Genomic DNA, 25,337 nt, shown 5'->3' with positions numbered 1-25,337 from the left:
GTTAGGAACCTGCTTTAATGTTTAGATACAAATAAACTGTTAACCACATATAACTGCTAATCAGATTTTCTTAGCAATGTCTTTTATATAAAGAAACAAAGTAATACTGACTTCAGGCTAACAAAATCAAAATCAAATCTTAGAATCCAATTGACAACATTTACTGCCTGTGTGACAAATGAAAAGTTTAAATACCTGGAAATTAACATTAAATATAAATATTAGTAAGAAATACATTGACATCTGGAAGTTCAGATAATAACTTTTGCTACATATACATAGCATGAATAAAACAAAAATTTTTTAAAAAGCAGTTGAGGAAAAAATAAAATATTTTAAATTCATTATTCTTATGTCTTATCAGACAGCAAAGAAATTGTACACGGATATTAATTACTCCTCATAAGACAACAGGGACATTTAATTGAGTACAAGGATTCAAAGAAATGTGAATTCCTGATTCTAAATATTCCTTTGCTTCAAATAATCTTTTGCTATATATTTATCTGTTTGACTTTATTAAACATTCATTAAACTTTACACATTTCAAATATTGTACACACTTATCATTCCCCCAAATAAAATAGGTACTATTAAAATGGAGACGGTAATTATGCATATGATAAAATGAACTATTTTAGTTATTGTTTAATCAAAGAATTGGAAACAGGGGCTGGGGTTATGGTTCAGTGGTAGAGCGCTTGCCTAGCATGTGCAAGGCCCTGGGTTTGATCCTCAGCACCATGTAAAAATGAGTAAAATAAAGGTACTATGTCCAACTACAACTAAAAAAAATAATTAAAAAAAAACTGGAAACAACTTCTTAGGCAATATCTTGAAATTGCAGATTATTTCCAGAAGTAACTATTACAATTCATTATGTAACAACTGATGCCTTTTCCCATTCTTCTATAAATACATGAATACAAATGCAGACATACACATGTTTGTACATGAAAATATCCACTTAACTACCAGTATTAGTGTTAAACATACATGGAACCACAACAGGATGTTTTTTGGTTTTGCTGGGGGGTGGGGGAAGTACCAGGGATTGAACCCACGGGCACTTGGCCACTAAGCCACATCCCCAGCCTTATTTTGTATTTTAGAGACAGGGTCTCACTGAGTTGCTTAGTGCCTAAGCTTTGCTGAGGCTGGCTTTGAATTTGCGATTCTCCGTCTCAGCTTCCTGAGCTGCTGGGATTATAGGCGTGCACCACTACGCCTGGCCATAATGTTTTTTTCTATTGATTTTCAGATTTCCCATGTTAAGACAGATTAAAGCCACAAGGCATTCCATTATACTGTTTTATCATCATACAGAAGGAAAATGAAACTGTAATTAAATTTTGTGATGCATTTCTAATTTTGAGCACAAATAGCCAGGTATTCTGAAGTAGACTTCTAGAAAGGTATTTGGATTCTCAAAGTGATAAATATTTTATATTTGATGGATACTGACAAACTGTCTTTCAAGTTGCTTAAAATATGAAGCCCTGTTAACAATATGCCTGAGTATCCATTCCCTCACATCTTCAACACTAATTTTCTTTTTCTTTGACAATGGTTGGACTTTAAATGTTCTCTTTTTAACCTGTATGTCTCATGATCACTGGGATAAAAAAAGTCTTTTTATATTTACAGGATATCTGTAACTTTTCCTCTGTGCTTTGTTTAGCCATATTCCTTACATGTTTTTCTACTAAATTGTATGTTTTCACATTGATTTTTGATGCTCTTTATATATTAGTTTTCAATTATGTTAATTTTGCCTAGACTTTTAACTTATGAGATTTCATCATATAGAGGTTTTTATTACTGTTTTAGAATGTTTTTATTAGTGTAGTATAGTTGTACATGATAGAGGGGTTCATTGTGACATAATTATACATGCATGGAATATAATCTGCTTCATTTCAGTCCCCAGTACCTTCCTCTTTTCCTGTCTTCCTCCTTCCCTCTGCTCTACTGATCTTCATTCTATTTACTATTTTTTATTTTTTTTTTAAAGAGAGAGAGAGAGAGAGAGAGGGAGAGAGAGAATGAGAATTTCTAATATTTATGTTTTAGTTTTCGGCAGACACAACATCTTTGTTGGTATGTGGTGCTGAGGATCGAACCCGGGCCACACGCATGCCAGGCGAGTGCGCTACCGCTTGAGTCACATTCCCAGCCCTATTTACTATTTTTTAAATTGGTGCTTTATAAATACACATACAGGTGAAATTCACTGTGGTATGTATATTCACACAGGAACAGAATTGTTTAAATGTATGAGTCTTTTCCTTTTTGTAATAGATTTTATAAAAATGTATCTCCTGCCACGGTTATTAACATACTCTATACTCTCTTATATTATTTTTACAGATTTGTGCTTATGCATATATTTTCACATCTACCTTAAAATTTAACTTTGCATATGATATGATAAGTGGAATTAGGTCCCATTATTACCCCTTTCCCTTCTACCTCAAATGAACCACCAATTATTTTAAGTTAGGTTGATTTAAAATGATAAATTTATCACATCTCAAACATGCACGAATATATATCAATTTGCTTCTGGACTGTTTATTCAAACGAATGATTTATCTTGCAGAACCATTACTAGGAAGATTATCATTCTTGATAAAATACCCTTTTTCTCTCATGTCATTTCCTAATTAATGCTGGTTTACAGAAAAGGTGATTTTAACAAACAGAACTCAGAGAATGCTTTCTCTTAATTATCACACATTGCCAAGCTGACAATCTAATGTTCAAAGATTTAAAAAATTTTAAATTCCTAATATTTATAAATTTCACTCCTTTTTCTTAGTTTATTATCTAGATCCTGCAGAGCAAGGTGTAAAGGTAGTATGAAAGGTAAGCATCCTACCTTGTTCCTAACTTCAATAGGAACGTATCTAGTATTTTATTATTACTTACTGTTGTGCTTCAATTTTCTCTTAACTACAACTTTATAATATTAAGAACATTTCACTCCATTCTTAGGTGGCTAAGGGTGCCACATTCCAGAAATAAGGAGTGTGGATGGACTTAATAGATCTTGTTTGAACACAGTGCATTAGTCCTTCAATACCTTGCTGAATATAATTTATTAATATTTAAAATTTATGCATTTATGTTAAATAACCTATTACTTTCTCTGTTTAGTATTTTCTTTGTTCAGTTTTGATAGCAAGGCTATGTCAGATTTGGATATTTCCCAAGAGTGTATTTTGCTTTTTGAATCCGAAGTTCTCTGTGCTGTTCAAATTTACATCCCTCCTTTTTTCTGTTTACAAGTAAACCTGTGATTTCTACGATAGTGAAACTGTCTATCTCTCCTTATATTTTCAACCATTTTCCTTTACATATTGTGAAGTCATATCACTAATGATTGTTACCAATTCTTTTTTATGTAAATTTTTTTATTTATATATGACAGCAGAATGCAAATTCTTATTACATATATAGAGCACAATTTTTCATATCTCTGGTTGTATACATAGTATATTCACACCAATGGGCTTCAGTTCTCTTAGCCTCACATTAATTGTAAAGAACAGAAACCCATTCCAACAAGGCAATTTATTAGAAGAAGTAACTGATAGTCTCCAAGGGAAGATGGTAAACTTGGGTCTCACAGGGGCAAGGACAAGGATTTGGAAAATTAGGAAATATATATATATATCCTCCATTTCTCAGTCTCTTGTTTACATTTCTTTCTATTTCAATTCTGTTTCCCATTAATGTCCATAATAAGTCCTTATAACTGAAATTTATTCTTAGAAAATATTTTATAAGTATAACAGTATTAAGAAAAATATGTATTATTTTCCATACTTCTTGAAAACCAAATGCTAGTTATAAAATCCAAGGTATAAGATTACCATATATATATATATATATATCTCCATACATCCTCATTTTAGGTATTCTAAACACAATAAATTTTTATTCATGCAAAACGTAAAAAAAGAAAAGACTACAGCATCCTACTATGGATTAAATGTGACACTGCAAATTGACACCACCTGTTGTACCTAGCTTCCAGATAAAAGTATGTTTTAACATTGTACGGTCCTCTCACTGTTCTACAAGTGGTTTGGGAAACCAAGAAAATGAGAAGGGACAGTATGCAACTTTCACGGCTGGCTCAGTCATAAAGACACTGTATGGGCTCCTGGATTGCCCATTCTGGGAAAAGTCAGCCACCAGGATTTGAGAACAATCAGTCAAGTAGAAAGGCCCATGGAGAGAAACTAATGCTGTTTAACAGTAGCCAAAACAAACTTTCCAGCCATCTGATCCACCTTGGAAATATATTCTCCAGCCCTAATCAAACCATTAGATGACTAAAGCCCCAGATGACATCTAAATGCAAACTCATGAAAGACCTCCTCCTGAATCCCTAACCCATAGAAAATATGATAGATTATAAATTGTTAAATGTTTGTTTTAAAATCATTCAGTTTTGAGATTTGATATGTAGTATTATATAACACATCATCTTACTAAACTCAAGAATATACAAAGATAAAGATGAGTTCCCTTTAAAATTTTTAAACACTTTCAACTATCTCCTATAAGCAGCAGACTATAGAGAAACACATGGCACAAGTAAAAATAAATTTCATGTCTTCTCACTATGTACTGGATTTGAGATGTGAGCAAGCAGGCTTTGGAGCCACAGGCAGGCACTGCATGGAATTCTAGGTACCCTAAGATCAGGTTTTAGATTTGTGACTTAGCTAAAATGGGGAATATTAGATAATTTTATCTTCTACTTAATAACTGCTCATTAGCACCAATGATCTCAACCCAACTGGAGAACGGAAAGAGTAAGCTTGAATCACTATTATAGCAATACTAATAATGGCTTCAGAAAACAAATTTATATTTTTGCTTATTCCATTATTTTTACCAGTTCTTTAAAAAACAGACCTTTGAAAAGCAAGTTATTTATCAAGCAGTATATTTTGCTACATATAATCTATGAAAGCTGCAGATTAAAATATCTATGCAAAACATGTTAGAGATAATATAATTCCAACTGTTTGAAAAGCCTTACAATGTCTGACTAAGGTACAATGTAATTGATATTCTTAGGTCTCCCAATCACACATACTTGTGTATAAAAATTAAGATTATGCTCTAGGCAAGATCCACCTGTTAAATATATACGGGGGAAAAACCCTCTTGACTTAGCCACTTTATAACACATATATTTAAAAAATTTTAAGTGTATCACACAAAAATGGTCATCTATTATGTTTCCCACATAAATGGGAGCCATGGAGATGAATACTAAAATATTCAAACTCACACTTTTGTTCTTCCTGTGTTCACCTGTATCTGAAAACTGGCTTTCAATTAAGTACAAATATAGCACCAATTTTCAAGCCTCATAAAATAGTCATTCACTATCTCAAGTTTAAACTATATTAAGAACCATATGATCTTCATTTCAACTCCAAGAGACCCTTTTAAAGGCATAGGAAAAAATTACATGATTTTAATGTAATCAAACGATAATTTACTGCAGAGAAAGAAAGGGAAAATTAAAAAGGAATTGAAAAGCATATTATAATAATTTTCTAAAGCAAAAAAAGAAATTTGACTATGCTATCAGGATAGTGTAAAGGACAGGCAAACAAACAGATTACACAGTGAAGAAATATATAGACCCATATACGGTCAATTGTTTTTTTTTTTTTGTAAAAGTGCCAAGGTAATTAAATAGGGGAAAAAAAAAAAGATGTGCTTTTAACAAATGATACTGGAAAGAGCAACTGTCCATGTGAGGAAGTAAATGTAAAAATTAAAGTTAAAAACTGCTTAAAAAAATGGAAGAAAATCTTTGCAATTTCAGGGTAGGTAATAATTTCTTAGGACATCAAAAACAAATTATAAAAGGAAAAATGTGATAATAAAAAACTGTTAGTATTAAAAAATTCTCTTCAAAGATTACCATTAAAAAATGAAAAGACAAGCGACAGAATTAAGAAATATTCATAACACATTTACCAGCACTTGTATCCAGGATAAAGAACTTTTATAATTTAATAGAAAAATAGTCCTATTAGCATACAAACTATTATATAAAACTATTAAATACATATTATATTTAACATATAATATTAAATACAAACTATTATATATAATTTGTGAACAGATACTTCACAAACTATATACATAAGGGACTTACAAACACATAAAAGATCCTCAATATCATTAGTCATCAAAGAAAAGAAAATCAAACCCAGGAGAGACAATTATATAATTGAAAAGGTTACAACTATGAAGACTGCAGAGGATGTGGAACAACGGGCTCTCTCTTTCACTGCTGGTAGGAATGTAAAATCATACAGTTTGGTGGTTTCTTAAAAACAAAAACAAAACAAAACAAAGAAAACAAACATACAATTCTATTCATGTCAACCGAAATATGGTAACAACCCAAAGAAGCCCATTAACAAACAGAAATCAAGAAAATGGAGCATGTACACATAATATCACTCATCAGCAAAAAGAAATGAACTGCTGATATTATATAATAGGTTGAATCTCAAAAATACTATGCTATGTAAGGAAAAAATGGGACACAAATAACTCATATGATGAGATTTCACTTGTATGAAAGTGTAGAAAAGGCAGAACTCATCTATAGTAATACAGAACAAATAACTGGCTGCCTGAGGCGAGGGGTGATAGGATGAAAGTGACTACAAAAGGGTTACCAAAAAATATGGAAATAATACTCAGGTCCGAGGTGGAAGTTACATAGGTGCTTGTTTAAAACTCCAAATGTGAAATTATATGAAATTTTTATATGAAACTTGTACTTTAATAATGCCGATTTAAAAAACAGCACCTTAAGAAAGCAGCCATAAAATGATCCAATAATGCATGATGTTCTTATAGTTCCATGGCCCAATTTTATGCAGTATTCTGTTAAGGTATTCAAAGAGATTCTCTTAAGGTTTCTCACATAAGAAAGACTCAGATAATAAATGGAAGAAACAATACAAGTGGTTAGAAACATATATAACAACAACTCATACCTCAAATGTGTATTTTTCTCTATTATTAAAGAGCATTAATATGGTCATCTGGAAAGTGGAAACTTGCAATATATGCTTCCGTGTATTTGAGCCAGTTACTTGTGCACCTCCAACACCAACTTCAGATCCATCTTCCTGTTTGATGTTTTAAAAAATATGAACAAAGATAATTATCTCCTAGTATCTGTAACAACATATTTTAGAAATAAGTCCTGTAATCTCCACTCCCTCACCAAAACTTATTCCCATATAAAAAGAAATCTACACACACACACACACACACACACACAGTCTTTACTTAGGACTATCCCCCACACCCCCACCACTGTGAATATTTTCAGGTAGCTACCTGAGTATATAACTAACCAAGAGTTCCCTAAATTTAAAGCTAAAGTTATTTTAACACTGTAAAATTGTAAAATTGGATGACAATACCACCCTTATAAATGACACTGCAGACACACTACCACCCAAAGTAGCAGGGTTAAATTTCTTTTCATGATGGGGCTGGGATTATGGCTCAGAGGAAGGGCGCTTGCCTCACATGTGTGAGGCACTGGATTCGATCACATAAAAACAGAATAAAGACATTGTGTCCACCTATAACTAAAAAATAAATATTAAAAAATTTCTTTTCATATGATACAATCAAAGTAAAACATTAAAATAAAACCAAAACCAGCAGAGGGGAAAACTTCCATTCACAAAATCTGAACCTGTTCTATGTCTTCAATAATTAGTATATACACTATGCTTTAAAAGTCTATTGATCTCTTTAATAAACCTTAGTAGCACTGCTCAGATAAAATATTTCTCAGCAATAAAAAGGAATGATTTACTGGCACTATACAAAAATATTATGCTATATGAAAGAAGCTGCTCTATGAAAACAAGCAATAATCAAAAGTTGTTCTGTAGTATCTTTGACCTATTCTTTTCCACTTAAATATATAATAGTGATAAATATTATCCAATGACTATTACACATTTTAATATAAAAACCAAAGTACTTACACACTAAAAAAATACTTTGGTGTTATAGTGACTCATAACACGTGGAAAATTAGAAGATTCTAATTAAAATCTGAAATAAAACATATTTACTAGGACTGGGTTATAGCTCAGTGGTGGAATGCTTGCCTAGCATGTGTGAAGCACTAGGTTCAATTCTTAGCACTGCATATATATGTATATATATCTTATTGACAACTACAAAACCATATTTGCTGCCCAGATATATTTAAGTTGTTAAGTCTTTTATTAATTTTCAGTTTTAAGGCAAATGACCCTGATTTGATTAAAACTAATGAAAACAAATTATTACTCTTAAAACTAACGATTTTAGATATTAAAAAGTCAGCTACTTTTTAAGAGGAAGACAAATCACTGATGCATTATTGATTTTTTAATGACTTTGCTAATGTGTGTTTCTTAAATCTCAAGTCCTAATTTTACTGGTTTTGATTAGCAATAGGGATTATAAAAGACAGAATTTTTAAAAGGGGCTCATAGCTCTGTATGCCCTCAAATCAACTTACATTTTCCCATTATTACCTCAAGTTTCTTTATATTTATTTACATTATCTCAAGTTTAATCTTATAAATGAAATTGAATATTTAAACTTTTTAATATTTAAGGCAGGTTTAACAATAAAACAAATTGTTTACCCAGGTCAGTTATATAAACAAAATTTTTAAGTTACTTAGAATGTTCAAACTGTGAACATTTACCTTTTTAACTGGACCATAAAAAGTGGCATTGAGATCTGCAGAACCCATATGATGCTGGAGTGTGAGCTGTCGACCACTGTGTTTGGCTAGGTAGAACCTTCAGCAAATCAAACTAGGTTTTAGAGAATCATACAACTTGCATATTAAATTACATACTACAGGGGAACAATCCTGAACAAATATACATGTAAAGGAGACCTTAAAAGTTAAAAGACATCTTGGAAATTACTTTTTGTTTCAATTCTTCACAGAAGAGGAAATGAAATGGGGGAATATGAGGTCTCAACAACTTAGCTAAAAATTAAATGATAAAGATAGCACACTAAATAATAATGCTACTATACACGTTGCCTCAGCTTGTTGCTGAGCTCCTGCTATTTATAAGACTAACTTTTCTCCACAGTAACCCAATAATTGATTTATCCTAGTGACAGACATCAACTGTATAAAATATACTGTACAAATGCTGAAGAAAGGAAGTGATTATTCCTTTGCAAAAAGTTTTATGCAACTAATTCTTAAATATTAAAAGGATAAAGGATAAATTCTCCTTTAGAACATGAGGTTAAAATGGAATATATTCATCCTTAACTGGGGACATCATTAATGCCAAAATTTATTTTAATTTTGGACAATTATTTGTACTCAGAAATACAAAGTCTGATTTAGGTTTACCTTCTAAATATTTCAAAAGCATGTCTTGGTGCTGGTGGGATGTTGCACTTTGGTGTGGCTGACTGAGTGGGCCAATATCCAGTCGTGAGCACCCGGACTGTGAGATCAACACCACCTAAAGATACCTGTATAAAACAGAAAATGTCTCCTAACATTATCAGTTCCATTTAGACACTCCATTACAATTATCAAAGTAGTTGTATAAAAGTAGCTATCTTTATGTCTTATCTCTGGTAAACAAAACAGATGTTCTGAAAGGTTAGGTCTGTCTAATGTTTTACAAAGTTTAACAACTGTGGCAAATAATTATAATTACTGCCTAAAATGTTAATTCTTAGCATGTAACAAAATCTTACCCATATCATTGAGAACTGTAGTTTTGGACTTAAAATTTTTTAATAAGATAAAATGTCAAGAGATCATATCAATATCATTTTAGAGGAAACTTCTGGTATCGTTAATCTGTTTTTAAATATTTTTACCATCTTAGTGTAAATAACATGTTCCTAATTTCCTACCTACATTTCAACTACATTAATAAAAACTTTCATGATTTAACATGTAGTTTACATTCTAACAAACTATGCATAAGACACTGTAGATATCATGCTACAGAGCAGGTGCTCTCCAAATACATATATACAATGGTTAACAACTTTTACAAAATATATACATAATCATTACCATTAGATTTTTTTTTTCAAACAAAATTTTAAAGAATATCAATAGGTACTTTTAAGGACAAACTATTATCTTTAGTACTAATACAGCTTGTTACAAACCATTATTCCATTTTTAATATAACCTGTATGATTTACTGATACAGATATTTAAAGGGGTGGTTGGGTTTATAAATATGAAGATGCAATACAGGCTTGGATTTCTTCAAAAGTTATTCTACTTGAAAAAAACTCAAACTAGATATCTTTGATGATGCATAGAAGATAACACCGTAGAAGAAACTGAGGATACACCAGCCCCTTATACATTTAAGATAATAAATCACTAAGCTATCTAAATTATTCCATCTTGGATAATCTCATCATTCATTTCCTGCTGACTCAGACTTTTATTTATCACAGACTTGCATTGTCTTACTGGCCTTTCTCTATGACAAACAAGATATTTAAGCCAGGAGCAGTGGCATACAACTGTAATCCCAGAAGCTTTGGAGGCTGAGGCAGGAGAATCACAAATTCAAATTTAGGCAGACCCTAAGGACCTAATGAGACCCTGTCTGGAAAACAAAAATTTTTTAAAAGTGAGGGGCTAGGGATGTGGCTCAGTTGTTAAATGCCCGGGGGTTCAATCCCTGGTACCAAAAACACCATGGAACAAACAACAACAAAAAAAACATATTTATGACAAAATAAATGATATTTAACTACTTAGAATGGAGTCAGAATGTCTTCACATTCTACAGAATAAGTATTTTCATGTGATGGGACTGTGAGAGCAATGGAAGTGAAGATTTCTTATTTAAATATCAAAGGAAAAGCCTCCAAAACTGTTAATGGATGTGAGGTGTCAACTACAGAGTGGCATATAGTCACTCAAAAAAACTTTAAATCCTCAAGTAACTTAAGTGCCAGCTTAGTGTCTTTGGGAGTCACAACACAAAACACAGAACACAAGCTGGGTGTAGTTCAGTGGTACAGCGCTTGCCTAGCATGTGTGAGGCACTGAGTTCAATCCTTAGCACCACATAAAAATAATAAAATAAAGGTCTTGTGTTCATCTACAACTAAAAAAAAAAAGTTAAATAAAAAACAAAAAACACATAATACATTAAATTCTGCATTTTTATAGTTTGTTTACTCCCCCACCCCACCTTTTCTTGGAATGGGAGATTGTCTTTGAGAATGAAAATACTGAAGTAAAGGAGGTCAGGTAACTATCTGAAAGTAAAAAAAAAGTCTAGGATAAAGTGAAGAATATTCAAACTCTAGTAAACTTTACTAAGCTCTGTATTTTTCTATACTCTATAATGGTTTTATAAAAAGTAATTCTATTAATTTTCAGTGCATTCCTTCAAGTGGGGAAAAAATAAAAATTAAATACATATTTTCATGGAAACACAGTTAAATTATTTTTTACATACCCACAGATAATAGAGTGTCACTAATTTAAAGAAATGAAACCAGATCAGTTATCTGTTATGTAGATGAAAATCCTCGTTATGAAAGACTTAACAAAAATATATGAAACTAGAAATCCAAGAAGAACCTTACCCCAGTTGCCTGTAGATGTTGCCTGAATTCATCCATTGTTGTGTTTGAGATGCTCATATCCCTAAACATTCCTTCCAGTTTTGAAGTAAACTGACATCCGCATTCAGTCTATGGAGGAAAGACACAAATATATACAAATAAATGATGGATTTTTCTATGAGAAAATATAGAAACAAGTGATTCTATGTTATTGGCACTGCTGATAATCTCTGTAAATTTTTCTATGAGTTCTTATATGCCTCGTTACCAAATGTTAGGGTTTCAAGAATAACCCCAAGCATTTTGTTTTAAAAATGCAAATTTCCAGACTCTTTCAGCGATTCCTATGTACTCCATGGAATACACAGGGCCCAAAACTCTGCATTTTTGAAAAGGACCTCAGGTAATTCACTTACAGGTACTTTATGAATATCTCTTCATGAAACAGAATTACATGGTGATATTTATTATTTCCTTATTAATTAATCTTCTCATAGGCCTCTGTGAATGTATCCTACCATACCATAATGTCCTACAACTTGAACAAATGTAAGGATAGACTGCCACTCTCATGAATAATCTACCTTTAACAATATCTTAAGCACACATTTAAAACCAAATAAATAATTTCCAATCACGTTACTGGTGCTCAATCACGACAAGCATTACACTTAGATATACTCCACTTCAACTAACTTATACCTTACCTTTAATTTAGATATCATATTTTTTTCAGAATCATCAGAAACACTTTTATTCGTGAGAAGTCTCCTTGCCAGGTGTTGTTTATAATAACGTTCAAATACATCTTTTTCTTGCATAAACCTAAAAAGGACCATTGCCTTATCCAATATTGTTTCTACTTCTTGTTCTGTTAGCTGCAAAATTAAATTAAAAGACAACTACTATAAAATTTGAGTTATACAAAAATAGCACACCATAGCTCATCTACAGTTTTAAAACATTGTTTGAAAACAAACACAAATATCTAGAGGACAGAAGGGATGAAGTTTCACAAAGTGCCTTCTGCTTCATATAGCAGAACAATCATTACACTCTTATCTAATGCAGCCTTACTGAGGTCTTAGAGTAGAATTCCATTTCTGATAGGACTACCACTGAAATGGAAATGTGAGGGAACCACAAGGTTGAATTAAGGGATGACTAAGTTCAGCAGAAATAAAACTTAAAGAATATTTCAGAAACCTCTACATAATAATTAGACAGAAACTTACATACCCAAAAGATAGACCTTTTCACTTAAGCACATTCAAACCTAAATTTTGCACAGAAGGGTAAAAATTTGTTATAATCCAGATAATAAAGACTCCTTGCCCTTATCTCTAAAATAAAGGCAAGATGATACTGTGACAGACTGTATGGATTAAGCTTATATATTTTAAAATGAAAAGATACATGATTTCTGTGCATTCTTAGTAATATCATTTTCTTACTATAGTTATTGCCTGTATAAACCTGTGGCTACTTGTTACTTTTCCTTTTGGCTCAAAAATTCCAAAATGACCATTTCATCAAGTGTGATCAAACACGCTTGCTGGGCACAATGGTGCACACCTGAAATCTCAGGAGGCCCAGGTAGGAGGACCAAAAGTTCAAAGTCATCCTCAGCAACTTAGTGAGGCCCTAAAGCAACTCAGACCCTATCTCTAAATAAAATATAACAAAGGGCTGGGGGTGTGGCTTAATCCCTGGTATCAAAAAATAACAACAACAACAAGAACAAAAAACCCTCAAACATGCTTGATTTTACTTTCTATGTTCTCAAGAGAACTCCTAAGGCCCCAGATATATTACAAAGGCTTGAAAGTGAGTTGCAGTTAGATTTTCAAACTTACTTTCTATATGTTCCCAGAATTCAACTACTGTCTGATAACACAATCCAGAACCAGATAAAAGAAAGCAACATTGTACTACTGGAGAGTATGCCAGTTTTTAATGCCAATTGTAGAGTAAAGTAAGTGAAATGTCAAAGAAATTATGATCATGTCAAATATTTTTTTAAACAATACTTTTTTTTTTAATTTTTTATTGTTGGTTGTTCAAAACATTACATAGTTCTTGATATATCATATTTCACACTTTGATTCAAGTGGGTTATGAACTCCCATTTTTACCCCATATACAGATTGCAGAATCACATCAGTTACACATCCATTGATTTACATATTGCCATACTAGTGTCTGTTGTGTTCTGCTGCCTTTCCTATCCTCTACTATCCCCCCTCCCCTCCCCTCCCCTCTTCTCTCTCTACCCCCTCTACTGTCATTCATTTCTCCCCCTTGTATTATTTTTCCCTTTCCCCTCACTTCCTCTTGTATGTATTTTTGTATAACCCTGAGGGTCTCCTTCCATTTCCATGCAATTTCCCTTCTCTCTCCCTTTCCCTCCCACCTCTCATCCCTGTTTAATGTTATTAAACAATACTTTTTAATAGATCACAGCACATTTAAGCACAGCGGTTTGGCTTAATTTTTCTATATATAAAATTTATTAACTTTATACTTTATTTTCTAACCTTAAATCAACAAATACATTTTAATATAATTGTAAATGCATGACGACTTACCCCTTTGACTCCCTTTTTCAGCTTATCATCAATAAATAATGAGAGGTATTCGGGAGACCTGGAGTTGAGGTTAAGGAAATACTCAAAATCACCAGCAATAGTCTGTTTAAAGAGCCGGTCATTATTGAATGATTCCTGAAGAAAGCGATCAAATCTACTCTTCAGGTCCAATAAGCCCTTATAAATAAAAACAAATTTAGGACACATAAAAATTTTGTACAAATATACTTACGATCATTTATGTTTATCTTAACTTGGTTGGTAATAAATGTATACATTCACAGTTAAACTTATAGGATCTATATAATTTTCAAGTCTGTATGTAGCCCGTATTCAAAATGTCAGTGATGAGAAAGCATGTTATCTTCCACATACATATACTATATTAGAGATGAATCAATGATCTGCCTCACTGCTTTGACCTACCAGGTTAGCCAGAGAGAAGCTTAAAAATGCATGAAGAAGAGGGGATTATATTAAAACATGAACAATCTGGAGTATAATTTACTTAACAATTCTGCTTGCAAGCAAAACATTTTGGAACAAAAAAGTATTTAACTTAAAAAATGTTTTTCCCTCCAACACATTAAAGCGTACATAAAATAGAATTCATATTCATTATTGAGACTATTTAAACAAGGTCTTGATCAGGTTAACGAATGAAGAGTTGCATTCGAGTCTGGCTCCCTGATATAAATATGTACAACTTGCAAAATTCTAAAGTTTAGGATAATTACACATTAATAAAAGTGATCTTTTTAAGCACTTGTCAAATGACTTTATAAAAACTTGAAGAGAATCTTCTGTAACTCACTTGAATATAGTCAACTGGATTCTTTCCTTCTCCTTCCTCAGAAACAAGGGCTTTACCTTGTTCCCGTAAATAAGAACTCATACATTCACACATTGTCTTCAAACCATTTGGCACACGACTAAATAACTTGTACATGCAAGCAAGGTCTGCAATTAGAAAGAAACACAAATTGGCTACATTAAAAATTATAGAAAAAATGTGAGTCTGTGTTTAAGAGAAGTTTATTTTTCCATTACCACCATGTGCTGACCACTAGGACTATTAAAGAACAGCAAAATCAGGGAGCTGGGGTTGTGGCTCAGTGGTAGAGCACTTGCCTCACATGTGTGGGACCCTGGGTTCGATCCTCAGCACCACATAAAAATAAATGAGTGAAATGAAGGCATTTAAAAGTAAAAATAGCAAAATCAAAAAAAATTTAAAAAGTCTAGTTGTTGTTATGATTTATGAACAGCTTTTAAATGAGATGCTTTGAAAGCACCAATAAAATATATCAGGAAACTTTAATTTTAATTTACATGGAATAAAGCTGCCCTCACAGCATAGTAAAAAAAATGTCATTAAAAATAAAAACTTTTGGGGGCCTGGGTTGTGGCTCAGTGGTAGAGCACTTGCCTGGCATGCATGAGGCACTGGGTTCAATCCCTGGCACCAGATGAAAATAAAAACAAATAAAATAAAGGTATTGTGTCCATCCTACAACTAAAAAAAATATTTTAAAAAATGAAAACTTTCAACATAATTTATCATATGTAACTCTAACATAGAATCTATAAACATGCACCAAAGGATAATTCTAATTATGGTATAGCTGGCAGATACTTCATAAAGAAAAAGCTTTAAAAACCAATTAAAAATTTATCACTCAATTGACAAGGATTACAATAAATAAAGTGAAGTGTAATAGGATTTACTTCATTACATGTTAAGTTTAAATTTATGATATAAAAATCTATTCTTTAGTATTCTCCTCACAGCTATTCTTAATATCTCCCAGTGGTATCCTAAGCAAACATCTATATTTTACACATTAGCCTGGCTGTATATATATTTTTTTTAATTTAGAATGGAAACTCTGGTCTCCATCATTTTTCACAAACCTATAATGTAGATTTGAAATACCGTTTTTTCCATGGGTGAAGTATTTCTATGAAATAACAACTTACTGGGAGACTATGATGTCAGAAATTTATGTCCTAAGAATTTTTACTATCAGTAATGTTTCAAAATAGTTTTAGAACAGCAGTTTCTAGATCAAGGGTTGGCCAATTTTTTTTCTGTACAGCACCAGATACTAAATGTTTTAGGCCTGTAGGTCATCTAGTCTCAGATGCTACTACTCAGTTTTGCTACTGTAACAAGAAGGCAGCCACAGATACTACAACTGTTTCAAAACAAACTTTATGGGCACTGAAAATTCATATAAATTTTCATGTGTAATGAAATATTTGATGTTTCTTCAAATAGGTGTTGGACCAGATTTGGCAGATAAGCCATAATTTGCCTCTAAAACTAAAGTTATATGTATTTTTTAAAAACTTAGAAGCAAATCTTATAAAATACCTATCTTATAGCTTTCCATATATTTGGCATAAATCATCACAAATTTCCCACATCAAAAACAGGTATTTTAAAATGTAACAGTGATTTATATACCCAAACTATAACAAATTTAGTACATCAAATACCTCTAGCAAAATTATTCTTGACCTGTCTAATCTGTTCCTATGTTATTATAAGTTTTGCTTAGATATTTTATATATTTAATGGTATGTAAACTAATATATGTTCATTGTATTTAACTGTCTGATATAGTAGTGAATGAAAGAGTAAATGAAAAATAGTGGCATTCAAAAAATTAAATATCATTAGTTCTTCACATACCTAATAAAACAATAAAAATGAAATAACATTTAAGCAATTTCATACAGCTATGGTGCATCTAATAACCAATGAAAATTTATCCTCCATTCATAGAGAAAATTGTTTTTCACTTTCTGATGCATGAGAATTTGGCTTCATAATGGTGAATGTGACTCTGACATATTCTCAATAAACTGCTCAAGAGCAGGGCCTACCACAACTGAGACATTTTGCAATCAGGTTTCTCATGGTAGGTCAGGAAAAACGGTAGTCAAGTGACTCAAGAGGCAGAAGCAGGAGGATCGTAAGTTCAAGGGCAGCCTCGACAACCTAACAAGACCCTAGCTCAAAACTAAAAAAAAAGAAGGGCTGGGATACAGCTTAGTGGTAGAGCACCCCTGGGTTCAGTTGCCACAATCCCCCTACAGACAGACAGACAGACACAGACACACACACACACAAAAAAAAAATAATAATAATAATTTACAATCAACTACTTGATGAAAACATTGAAATACTTATAACAGGAAAAACTAGTAAATAACTATTCTGCTATTGCTTTAAGTCATATATTTATTAAGTACTTGTCTTGTTAGGCAAATCTAATAAATACCTTCAACACATGTCTCCATGCAGGTTACAGAAATGCTGTAGTTCAAGCACATCCAGAAACTTCAAACATTTTCCAGTCCCTAATCTCCACTTTAGTCTGCAGGGGCCATTTAGATCAAGACTCAAAGATCATGGGCCAAATACATCCTGCTATCTTTTTTTTTTGTCCAACTCATAAACTAAGAATAGTTTTCACACTTTTTATAAGTTGGGGGGGAGGGAGAATGAAAAAATATATATATTTAGTGATGTGAAAATTACATAAAGTTAAAATTTCAGAGTCCACAAATAAAGAACACAGGCCTTTTCCTTTGTGTTACTGTTTATGGCTACTTTCTCACTAGAACAGCAGAGATGAGCAGTTGACTATATAGCCCATAAAATATGTGCCATCTGGACCTTTACAAAAAAGTTTGCCAACCCCTGATACAGACAATTATCCAAGAGTATCTCATTTTAGAATATGACAAATATACTAGAAGACTATTTTTGTTTTGTTATTTGGTTTTACCAAAAACAGGTTGGCCAGAAAAATACTTAAAAAAGGAAATTTCTCGGAATGAGGTTGTAGCTCAGTGGTAGAGCACTTGCCTAGCACGCATGATGCACTGGGTTCAATCCCCAGCACCACATTATAAAATAAAAGTACTAAAAAAAAAATTTTTTTTAATGGGAATTTCTCTGGTTTAAAAGAACAAATTTATAATCAACTTTCCATTACCTTCTCACATAAACAGAAACCATTTCAAAACACAAAAGGAAGGATTCTATCAGATGAGGATGGACAAACCTTTCTTCCCCCTCTTCTCAAAGAGACATCCTTGTCTCTTTATAATTCTCTTTTTAAAAAAACTTTACTCATTCCTTACTCGGGGTAAAAAAGACTCAATTCACTGAAAATACCCCAAATCTTTATTTACTAAACATTGTAAAGTATTATCATTAAATCCCATTAAAACGAGAAGTGATAAATTACGTACACAAATTAAAAAATTATTAGCAATAACGTAGAAAAAGGATTTAATTATTTTTCAATTGGTAATGCTCACCTTCTGTCTTTCCATTTTTTAACATATGAACTAGCCCAGAATTCTCCATTTCTACTATAGTCTTCATGTGCTTGGAAATAAGTTCTCTCTCAACTACCTTTACAATGGGCTCTTCGGTTGATTTGTCAAGGCAGTGCATCACCCGTTCTATTTCTTCATTAATTCTAGCTTCTACTTTCTTTATATATACTGAAGCACTGTTTTCTGCTAAAAATTTCTGGCTTTCCATCTGCAATTAAAAAGCATGATATTGATATATATATATATATGTGTGTGTATATATATATATTTAAAATGTATTTAAATATAGAAGGAAAACATGTTTCTGCTTTTAACTTGGTTTTGACACTGTTTATAAATAAGGACCATTAACATTTCCTCATTACATATTCATATAGTCTGAATTATAGTCTTCAAAAGCATTTATTTAAGTAAACCTAAATTAATACATTATCTGTAAACACTGTTCTTTAAACTTTGCCAGTGAACTCCAAATGGAAGCCTCTCACCCTAAATGGGAATTGAAAATTCTTCTTTGATGTGTTTGTTATAAAATTATAACTACAAAGATTAATCATGTTTATCATAAGCTTTGCTGGCATACTAAAGTTCTCCTGCCACTCCATTCCCAGGTTCAAAGGAATATAAAGTTTAAGAAATAGAGCTTTTAAATCTTGACCTGCTAACATTAGCCTTACATAAGTTCCACTAAATTATAAATGGTATCCCAATTAATTTTAACTGATTTGATACTAGCATTAATGTATGTGTATCTAAGAATTACATAATAGAAGACACACTGACATAAACTTTAAGTACAAAATTTAATAATATTTCCCACTTTCTTTACAAAAAAGTAGTGCTAATCCTTAAAAACAATCAAATCCTTAGAACAAACATTAAAACACTGAACAAAAATCTTAGTAAGACTATCTCCACTTACTACTGAAAACAATACATATTAATATTTATACACATTAACACATGTACCCCTGTAGTAAATTTTGGTAATGAAGGAAATTAAAACTATGAAAAAGTAAAAAATACATAGAATTAGTGGACATACTACTAGAAAATAAAGACTGCTTTCTATAATTTAAGTCAATAGTTCATAAAGCATTGTCTGAGCTCACCAGTGTGGCCACAACAGTATTCCTGAAGGACTACAAATGGATTTGGAAAAAAGAAAACAGGAAGTCTATTCTTTTGTTTCTTTATGGGTAAATGACAGGAAAATTCACTCAATTCTTTTCTATGTATACATCTAATGCTCTTATAAATGAACTGCTGAATTATTAAAAGGTATTATAATTTTGTATTCATTTGCTTACTGGAGTAAAAACTTTCAATCAATATTCCACTAAGGCATCCTTTTTAGCAATATTACAAAATTTCTACAAATACTCACTTGCAGCATTTAGGCAGGATGTTTGTTAACGTTACCTTACAAATATTTTCACATTTATCAGTGATATTACCATGATATCATTACAAATTAGTACTAGTTTAGCTTCACCATTAACAATTTAGTTGGTTTGGGGTTGGCCTATAATTTCCTGATCAATAACCTTTAGAGCAAATATGCAGTTTAGGATTATGCATATCCCCATGTTTATTTCACTAGTAATTGATATTACTAATTACTAACAGCCCATGTGGCAAGAATCCATTGGTGATATGTAGCCTGTGAATTTACGGTACTTATAAAATCTGTAACATATAAATATGATATAAAATATTAAGGATATTTCTAAGTTTATATGTGTACAGGTTTAAATTCTTCAACTTTTTTATCCATGAACTCCTTTACTGGAATATGAGAATGTGGAGTAGTTGTGCTTTGTGGCAGTTGTTTGCACTATCCCCTTCTCCAATGGACCAAAATGTCAAAAAAAAAAAAAAAGTTCAAAATGTTAAAACTAATAACTACATTCAATCATGTTAAAAACATTTTAAGATCATTTATTTACATTTTCACTGATTACCTGAAAAAATTCTGCAGACATTTCCAAAAAAGGAGCTTCAAAATCTTCTTCATAGACAGATCTTCCTTCGAGACCTAAAATCATTAACATCTGGCAAGCATTCCTTATTGCGCCTCTGTCAAAAGAATTTACATCACTTGATAATCCAATTACATTAGAGATTCATAAAGATTCTAAGCAATAGTTAGAAATATTTTCAGGAACATTTACTTTTTATCAAACTGACCAATCTCTAATAAGTTAGTCCTTTATAACAGAAATTTAGAGTAACTTTAATTGAAAAACATCCTGATTCCACAGTTACTTAAGTTGTTCTTACCTTTTTCTAACTTAAAATTTTTAAAGAAAAGATGCTTAAATATTTCCATGGTACTTAAAAACATAGGCTGTGGAAGCAGGAAGGAAGGCAGACAGGCGAGTAAGGTTATACTACCAGAGATGAATACAGCTACTCCTAGGCAAAATAGTTTTTTTGTAGTAAATGGCATTTGGGTAATCCTAAGCAAGCATCAAAGCTGACAACAACTTCACAAGTTTTCAGCAAAGAGCTGCTCTTACATAATTCAAACCACTCTAGCAGTACCACCACAAAAGCGGTATTACACTCACATCAGGAAAGGGAACAGAACATATAACTTAGTAGTTCTTAGTTAATTTAGAGTATGTTAAACAGTTCTTTCAAAAATATTAAAAATGAAGGTAAGACAAAAGCCCAGCTGGGTGCAATAGTAGCATGTGCCTATAGTCCCAGCTATTCAGGAGGTTTAGACAGGAAGATCACTTGAGCCTGGAGAAGAAATAAAAATTCTAGGAAGGGAGGAAGGGAGGGAAGAAAACAGAGAGAAACAGAGACAGAGAAACAAAATGCCAGCATGAAAAATATATGAAAAACCAAAACACCAGTGGCTAATTTGTTTCGAAAAATCGTATTTGTTCTTTTTTTTTTTTCTTCAAAGCCTAGTATGGTCTCTTTTAAAAATATAGATGTATGTTGAAATTCTAAGTAGCTATGATAGTATTTTGAAGATTTTAATATGAAAGTGAGTCACTTCTTAAAACACAAGCACTAAAACCCCAAAGCACATGGGGTGGGGGGAGCACAAGAGGAAAAGATAAATGATATACCTGTCTACAACTTCTCCTTTCCGCTCTCTTGCAATCATATCCAATAGAGTTTGCCGAAGATGATCCCTAATACACCCATAACGTACAACTTGATCTCGAAAAATAATTAATCCCAAATTGTAGACATTCTCTACGTTATTTTGTTGTACGTATACACGGTCCTGGAGTTAAAATAAAATCATGTAAATAAAAGCACAATTCTTATAGTCATCAAAACAATTACTATGACCTACAATAAAAAATACGTAAATAAAATTCCAAAAGCAGTCATTTTTCAGGTGAGAAACGTTTCAAACTAACTTAAGCATTATGCAATTTCCTCATACTTCCCAAGTTATATAAAATTGTCTTTAATTTATAATGGTTACTAAAACAAATAACGGCCATAGATGACTGCCCCTTTACTCTAAGAAAATAAAGGGGAGAAAGCAAGTATTATATCCAGAGAAGTAGGTAAGGAGAGAGTTAAGGAGAAAAGGTAGAAAGCTATACCACGCTCCAACAAAGTTCTTCCTTAAATTCTGTACTGGAAGATCATATTCTCTGAAATAAATCTGAGAACTGAATGAAACACAGACTGATATGACTTAAGTTGACTGTTACTGGTAGAAATTAAAAAGCTCCAATGCATATTAAAAAATACCATTAAGTATTACTTTGGGAAAAGAGCCCAAAGCTTTCACCAAATTCTTAGAGGCACCTGTAATTAAAAACAACAACAACAACAAAAAAAAAAAACAGTGAAGAACTAATAAAACAAACTGAACTTTTTGAAAACCAATATAACCAGAACCAAAAGGTGAACATGAACAGAGTTTTATTATTAACAATACAAACTGAATGGTAATGATCAACCTTCCAAACAATTTTAATTGAATTCTCTACGTGCAGCCCTCAGTTAATGTACCTTAATTCTTCCAACCTCTCCTTTTGTTTTTTTTATACAATGGTAGATACCTATTAGCCAAAAGAAAGCCATTTCTTTTATCAGCATATTCAGTACTCATTTTTGTATATTCTATATAATCTTATCATTAGGTCATGTTTTTCCAATCTTGACATCAACTTTAGGGAGGTCAAAATTTCACTGATAACTTCTCTAAGTTCTTGGACTTCACATTTCCATCATGGAGGTCTTAAATTCCAAGCTTCCCTCTGACTATATTCTTCCTTTCTTTTCATGGCTCCTACCCACCAAACTGGCTTCTTATTCCCTCTGTGACCTCCAGGTCCAACCCTTCCCTACTATTATCCTGATTTTGACTTGGTTTTTAGCAATAAAATAACACATGAACAGTAAAAACTGGCATAACTCTAATGATTAAAAAGCAACAAGTATCCTTTTTTAAAATATTATTTTTTAGTTGCAGTTGGACACAATACCTTTATTTTACTTATTTTTATGTGGTGCTGAGGATCCAACCCAGGACCTCACATGTGCTAGGTGAGGGCTCTACCACTGAGCCACAATCCCAGCCTGTAAATTTGATTTTCATAGTTCCAAATACAAATTTCTATGGTAGAAAAAAGCATTATACACAAGAAAATGGAGAAAATGTGTTCTACCCTATTTAATAATAATAAAAAAAAAACAATTTAAACTAAAGACTGGTAGTAAAAATGGGAAACTATTAAACATACACACATATTTTATTTTAAACATTTTAATTAAACACATAAATGCTCATTCAGACATCAAGATTTTTTTTTCAGTCCTGGGGATCAAAACCCAAGTACTTGCACGTTAAGCACATATATTCTTCCACTGAGCTATATTCCAACCCTCTAGAGATTACGACTTTCTTTGAACACTGCCTTTCTTACATGCAATTATACGTAATAAATTGTCCAACATTTCTAGTTTTAGTTTCATAAAGGTGGAGCATAACACTAGAGGAATTCGTGAATATAAAATCCTAGATTTTTTTTTTACAATTTCTATTCCAATGTTTAAAATTATCCACACCAAATCCACATCAATATGTAGCCTTTGTCTTTATCAAGTCTTTCAAAATCATTCAATTTAGTTTGCCAAAGAAAAAAATTCCACACTGCTGCATCAATTTATATATTAAATTATGTAATAACAAGAAAAAACAGGTTTAAAAACAAATACAAGTGATATTCAGTAAAGCACAAATCTCAACTGGAAAGAGTAGAACTGAGAAACTTACAAAGTTACCTCAACAGCCATGAAAGCACTTTTTATCAGTGAGGATGTTTTATAGCTAGAAAAGAAAGAACTGAATTGTGGCAAGTCTTGTAAGTTTCAAATACACAACAAGCCTAGTGGACATTAGGTAAATCTTGTAGGCAGAAAAAAAACCTCTGTGTGTGTGTGTGTGTGTAAACACTATATTACCAAGTTTAAGTATGCCTATTAAAATTACCCCTTTCTTTTTTGCAATGTCAGATGCTGTAATTTAAATTTTGTTTTAATTTGTTCTAATTAGTTACACGATAGCAGAATGTATTTTGACATGTTAAAACTTAAGAAGTATAACTTCTCCTTCTCTGGTTGCACATGATGTACAACAATTACATTGGTCATGTAATCATACATGTACATAGTGGAATGAATCAAGCATTCCTGTCCTATCTTTCCTATTCCCATCCTCTCCGTTCATTCCCCTCTGTCTAATCCAAAGTACTTCTATTCTTCCCTAACCATGCCCCCTTATTGTGAATTAGCATCTGCTTTTTGGTCTTTGGTTTTTGGGGATTGGCTTATTTCATTTAGCATGATATTCTCCAGTTCCATCCATTTACTGGCAAATGCCTTAATTTTGCTCTTCTTTGTGGCTGAGTAATATTCCATTGTCTAACCCCTTTCTCAAGAAAGGCTAAGAGAATCATCCAATACTTCAACCAGATTTTATTACTTTTTGGAGAAAAGAACTACCTTCAAGAATTATAGAAAAAACATCTAAACAATGCAATCTGCAGAGTGAAACAGTGTTTCTATATTTTCTTTTTATACTGTCTTATTGCTATATGCCAACCTGAGTGGATAGCTAAATAATTTACAGTAAATTTCTAAAGCTGTGCAACTATTTCAATAATCCAGCTACAAAATATTTCCACCACCCAAAACAATCCCTTTAGTTGTTTAGAGTCAATACTCATGCCCACTCCTAGCATCTCTGGCTTTCTGTCTTTATAAATTTCCTTCTCTGGACTTTTCACACAATTATCATATATAATCTTTGTCCCTAATCACTTTTATCACTAAGCATAAACTTTACAGTTCACTAATAATATAAGATATACCAATATTTAGTTATTTTTAGTGCTAAACAGTATTTCATTACAGGTATGGAACTTACAAATTGACAAATTTGGATATAAAAATTACAATAATGGTAAGAATAGTAGATGTGGAGTACAATTCTGACTCTATTATTAACTATTATGTTACCCTGAGTAAGTCATTTATTCGTTCTGGCCCCTAGTAAAACAAAGGGAATGGAATCTCTAAAATTTTAATAATTTCCTATAAAGCTTAGTCCTCTGACCAAAAGTTAATGTACACGGGGAAAAAGATGTATTTCGCTACTACTTTTTCCTTTTGTATTTATTTTCTGTCAACCCAGGCCTGGGTCTTCCAACACCTAAGCACAATGTAATGCTTTC

At 32.0% G+C, this 25,337-nt stretch overlaps 1 protein-coding gene across 2 annotated transcripts in view; it reads right to left on the bottom strand.

Annotated features, from left to right (window-relative positions):
* Positions 1-25,337, bottom strand: part of Cul3 (cullin 3) — an 83,108-nt gene that overhangs the window by 6,375 nt on the left and 51,396 nt on the right. For both annotated transcript variants that reach the window (XM_027941729.2, XM_027941730.2), the window contains 10 exons: positions 21,705-21,865; positions 20,580-20,694; positions 18,595-18,823; positions 15,071-15,216; positions 14,257-14,433; positions 12,376-12,546; positions 11,690-11,797; positions 9,459-9,583; positions 8,784-8,880; positions 7,053-7,187 (listed from right to left, as the gene is read on the bottom strand). In XM_027941729.2, coding sequence (XP_027797530.1) covers positions 7,053-7,187; positions 8,784-8,880; positions 9,459-9,583; positions 11,690-11,797; positions 12,376-12,546; positions 14,257-14,433; positions 15,071-15,216; positions 18,595-18,823; positions 20,580-20,694; positions 21,705-21,865 — 1,464 coding nt within the window. The remainder of the gene's footprint in view (positions 1-7,052; positions 7,188-8,783; positions 8,881-9,458; positions 9,584-11,689; positions 11,798-12,375; positions 12,547-14,256; positions 14,434-15,070; positions 15,217-18,594; positions 18,824-20,579; positions 20,695-21,704; positions 21,866-25,337) is intronic.

Source organism: Marmota flaviventris, chromosome 11, assembly GCF_047511675.1.
Source record: "Marmota flaviventris isolate mMarFla1 chromosome 11, mMarFla1.hap1, whole genome shotgun sequence".
Taxonomy (NCBI): domain Eukaryota; kingdom Metazoa; phylum Chordata; class Mammalia; order Rodentia; family Sciuridae; genus Marmota; species Marmota flaviventris.
Note: the sequence above shows the minus strand (reverse complement) of the source record. Positions and strands in the feature narration are given on the sequence as shown.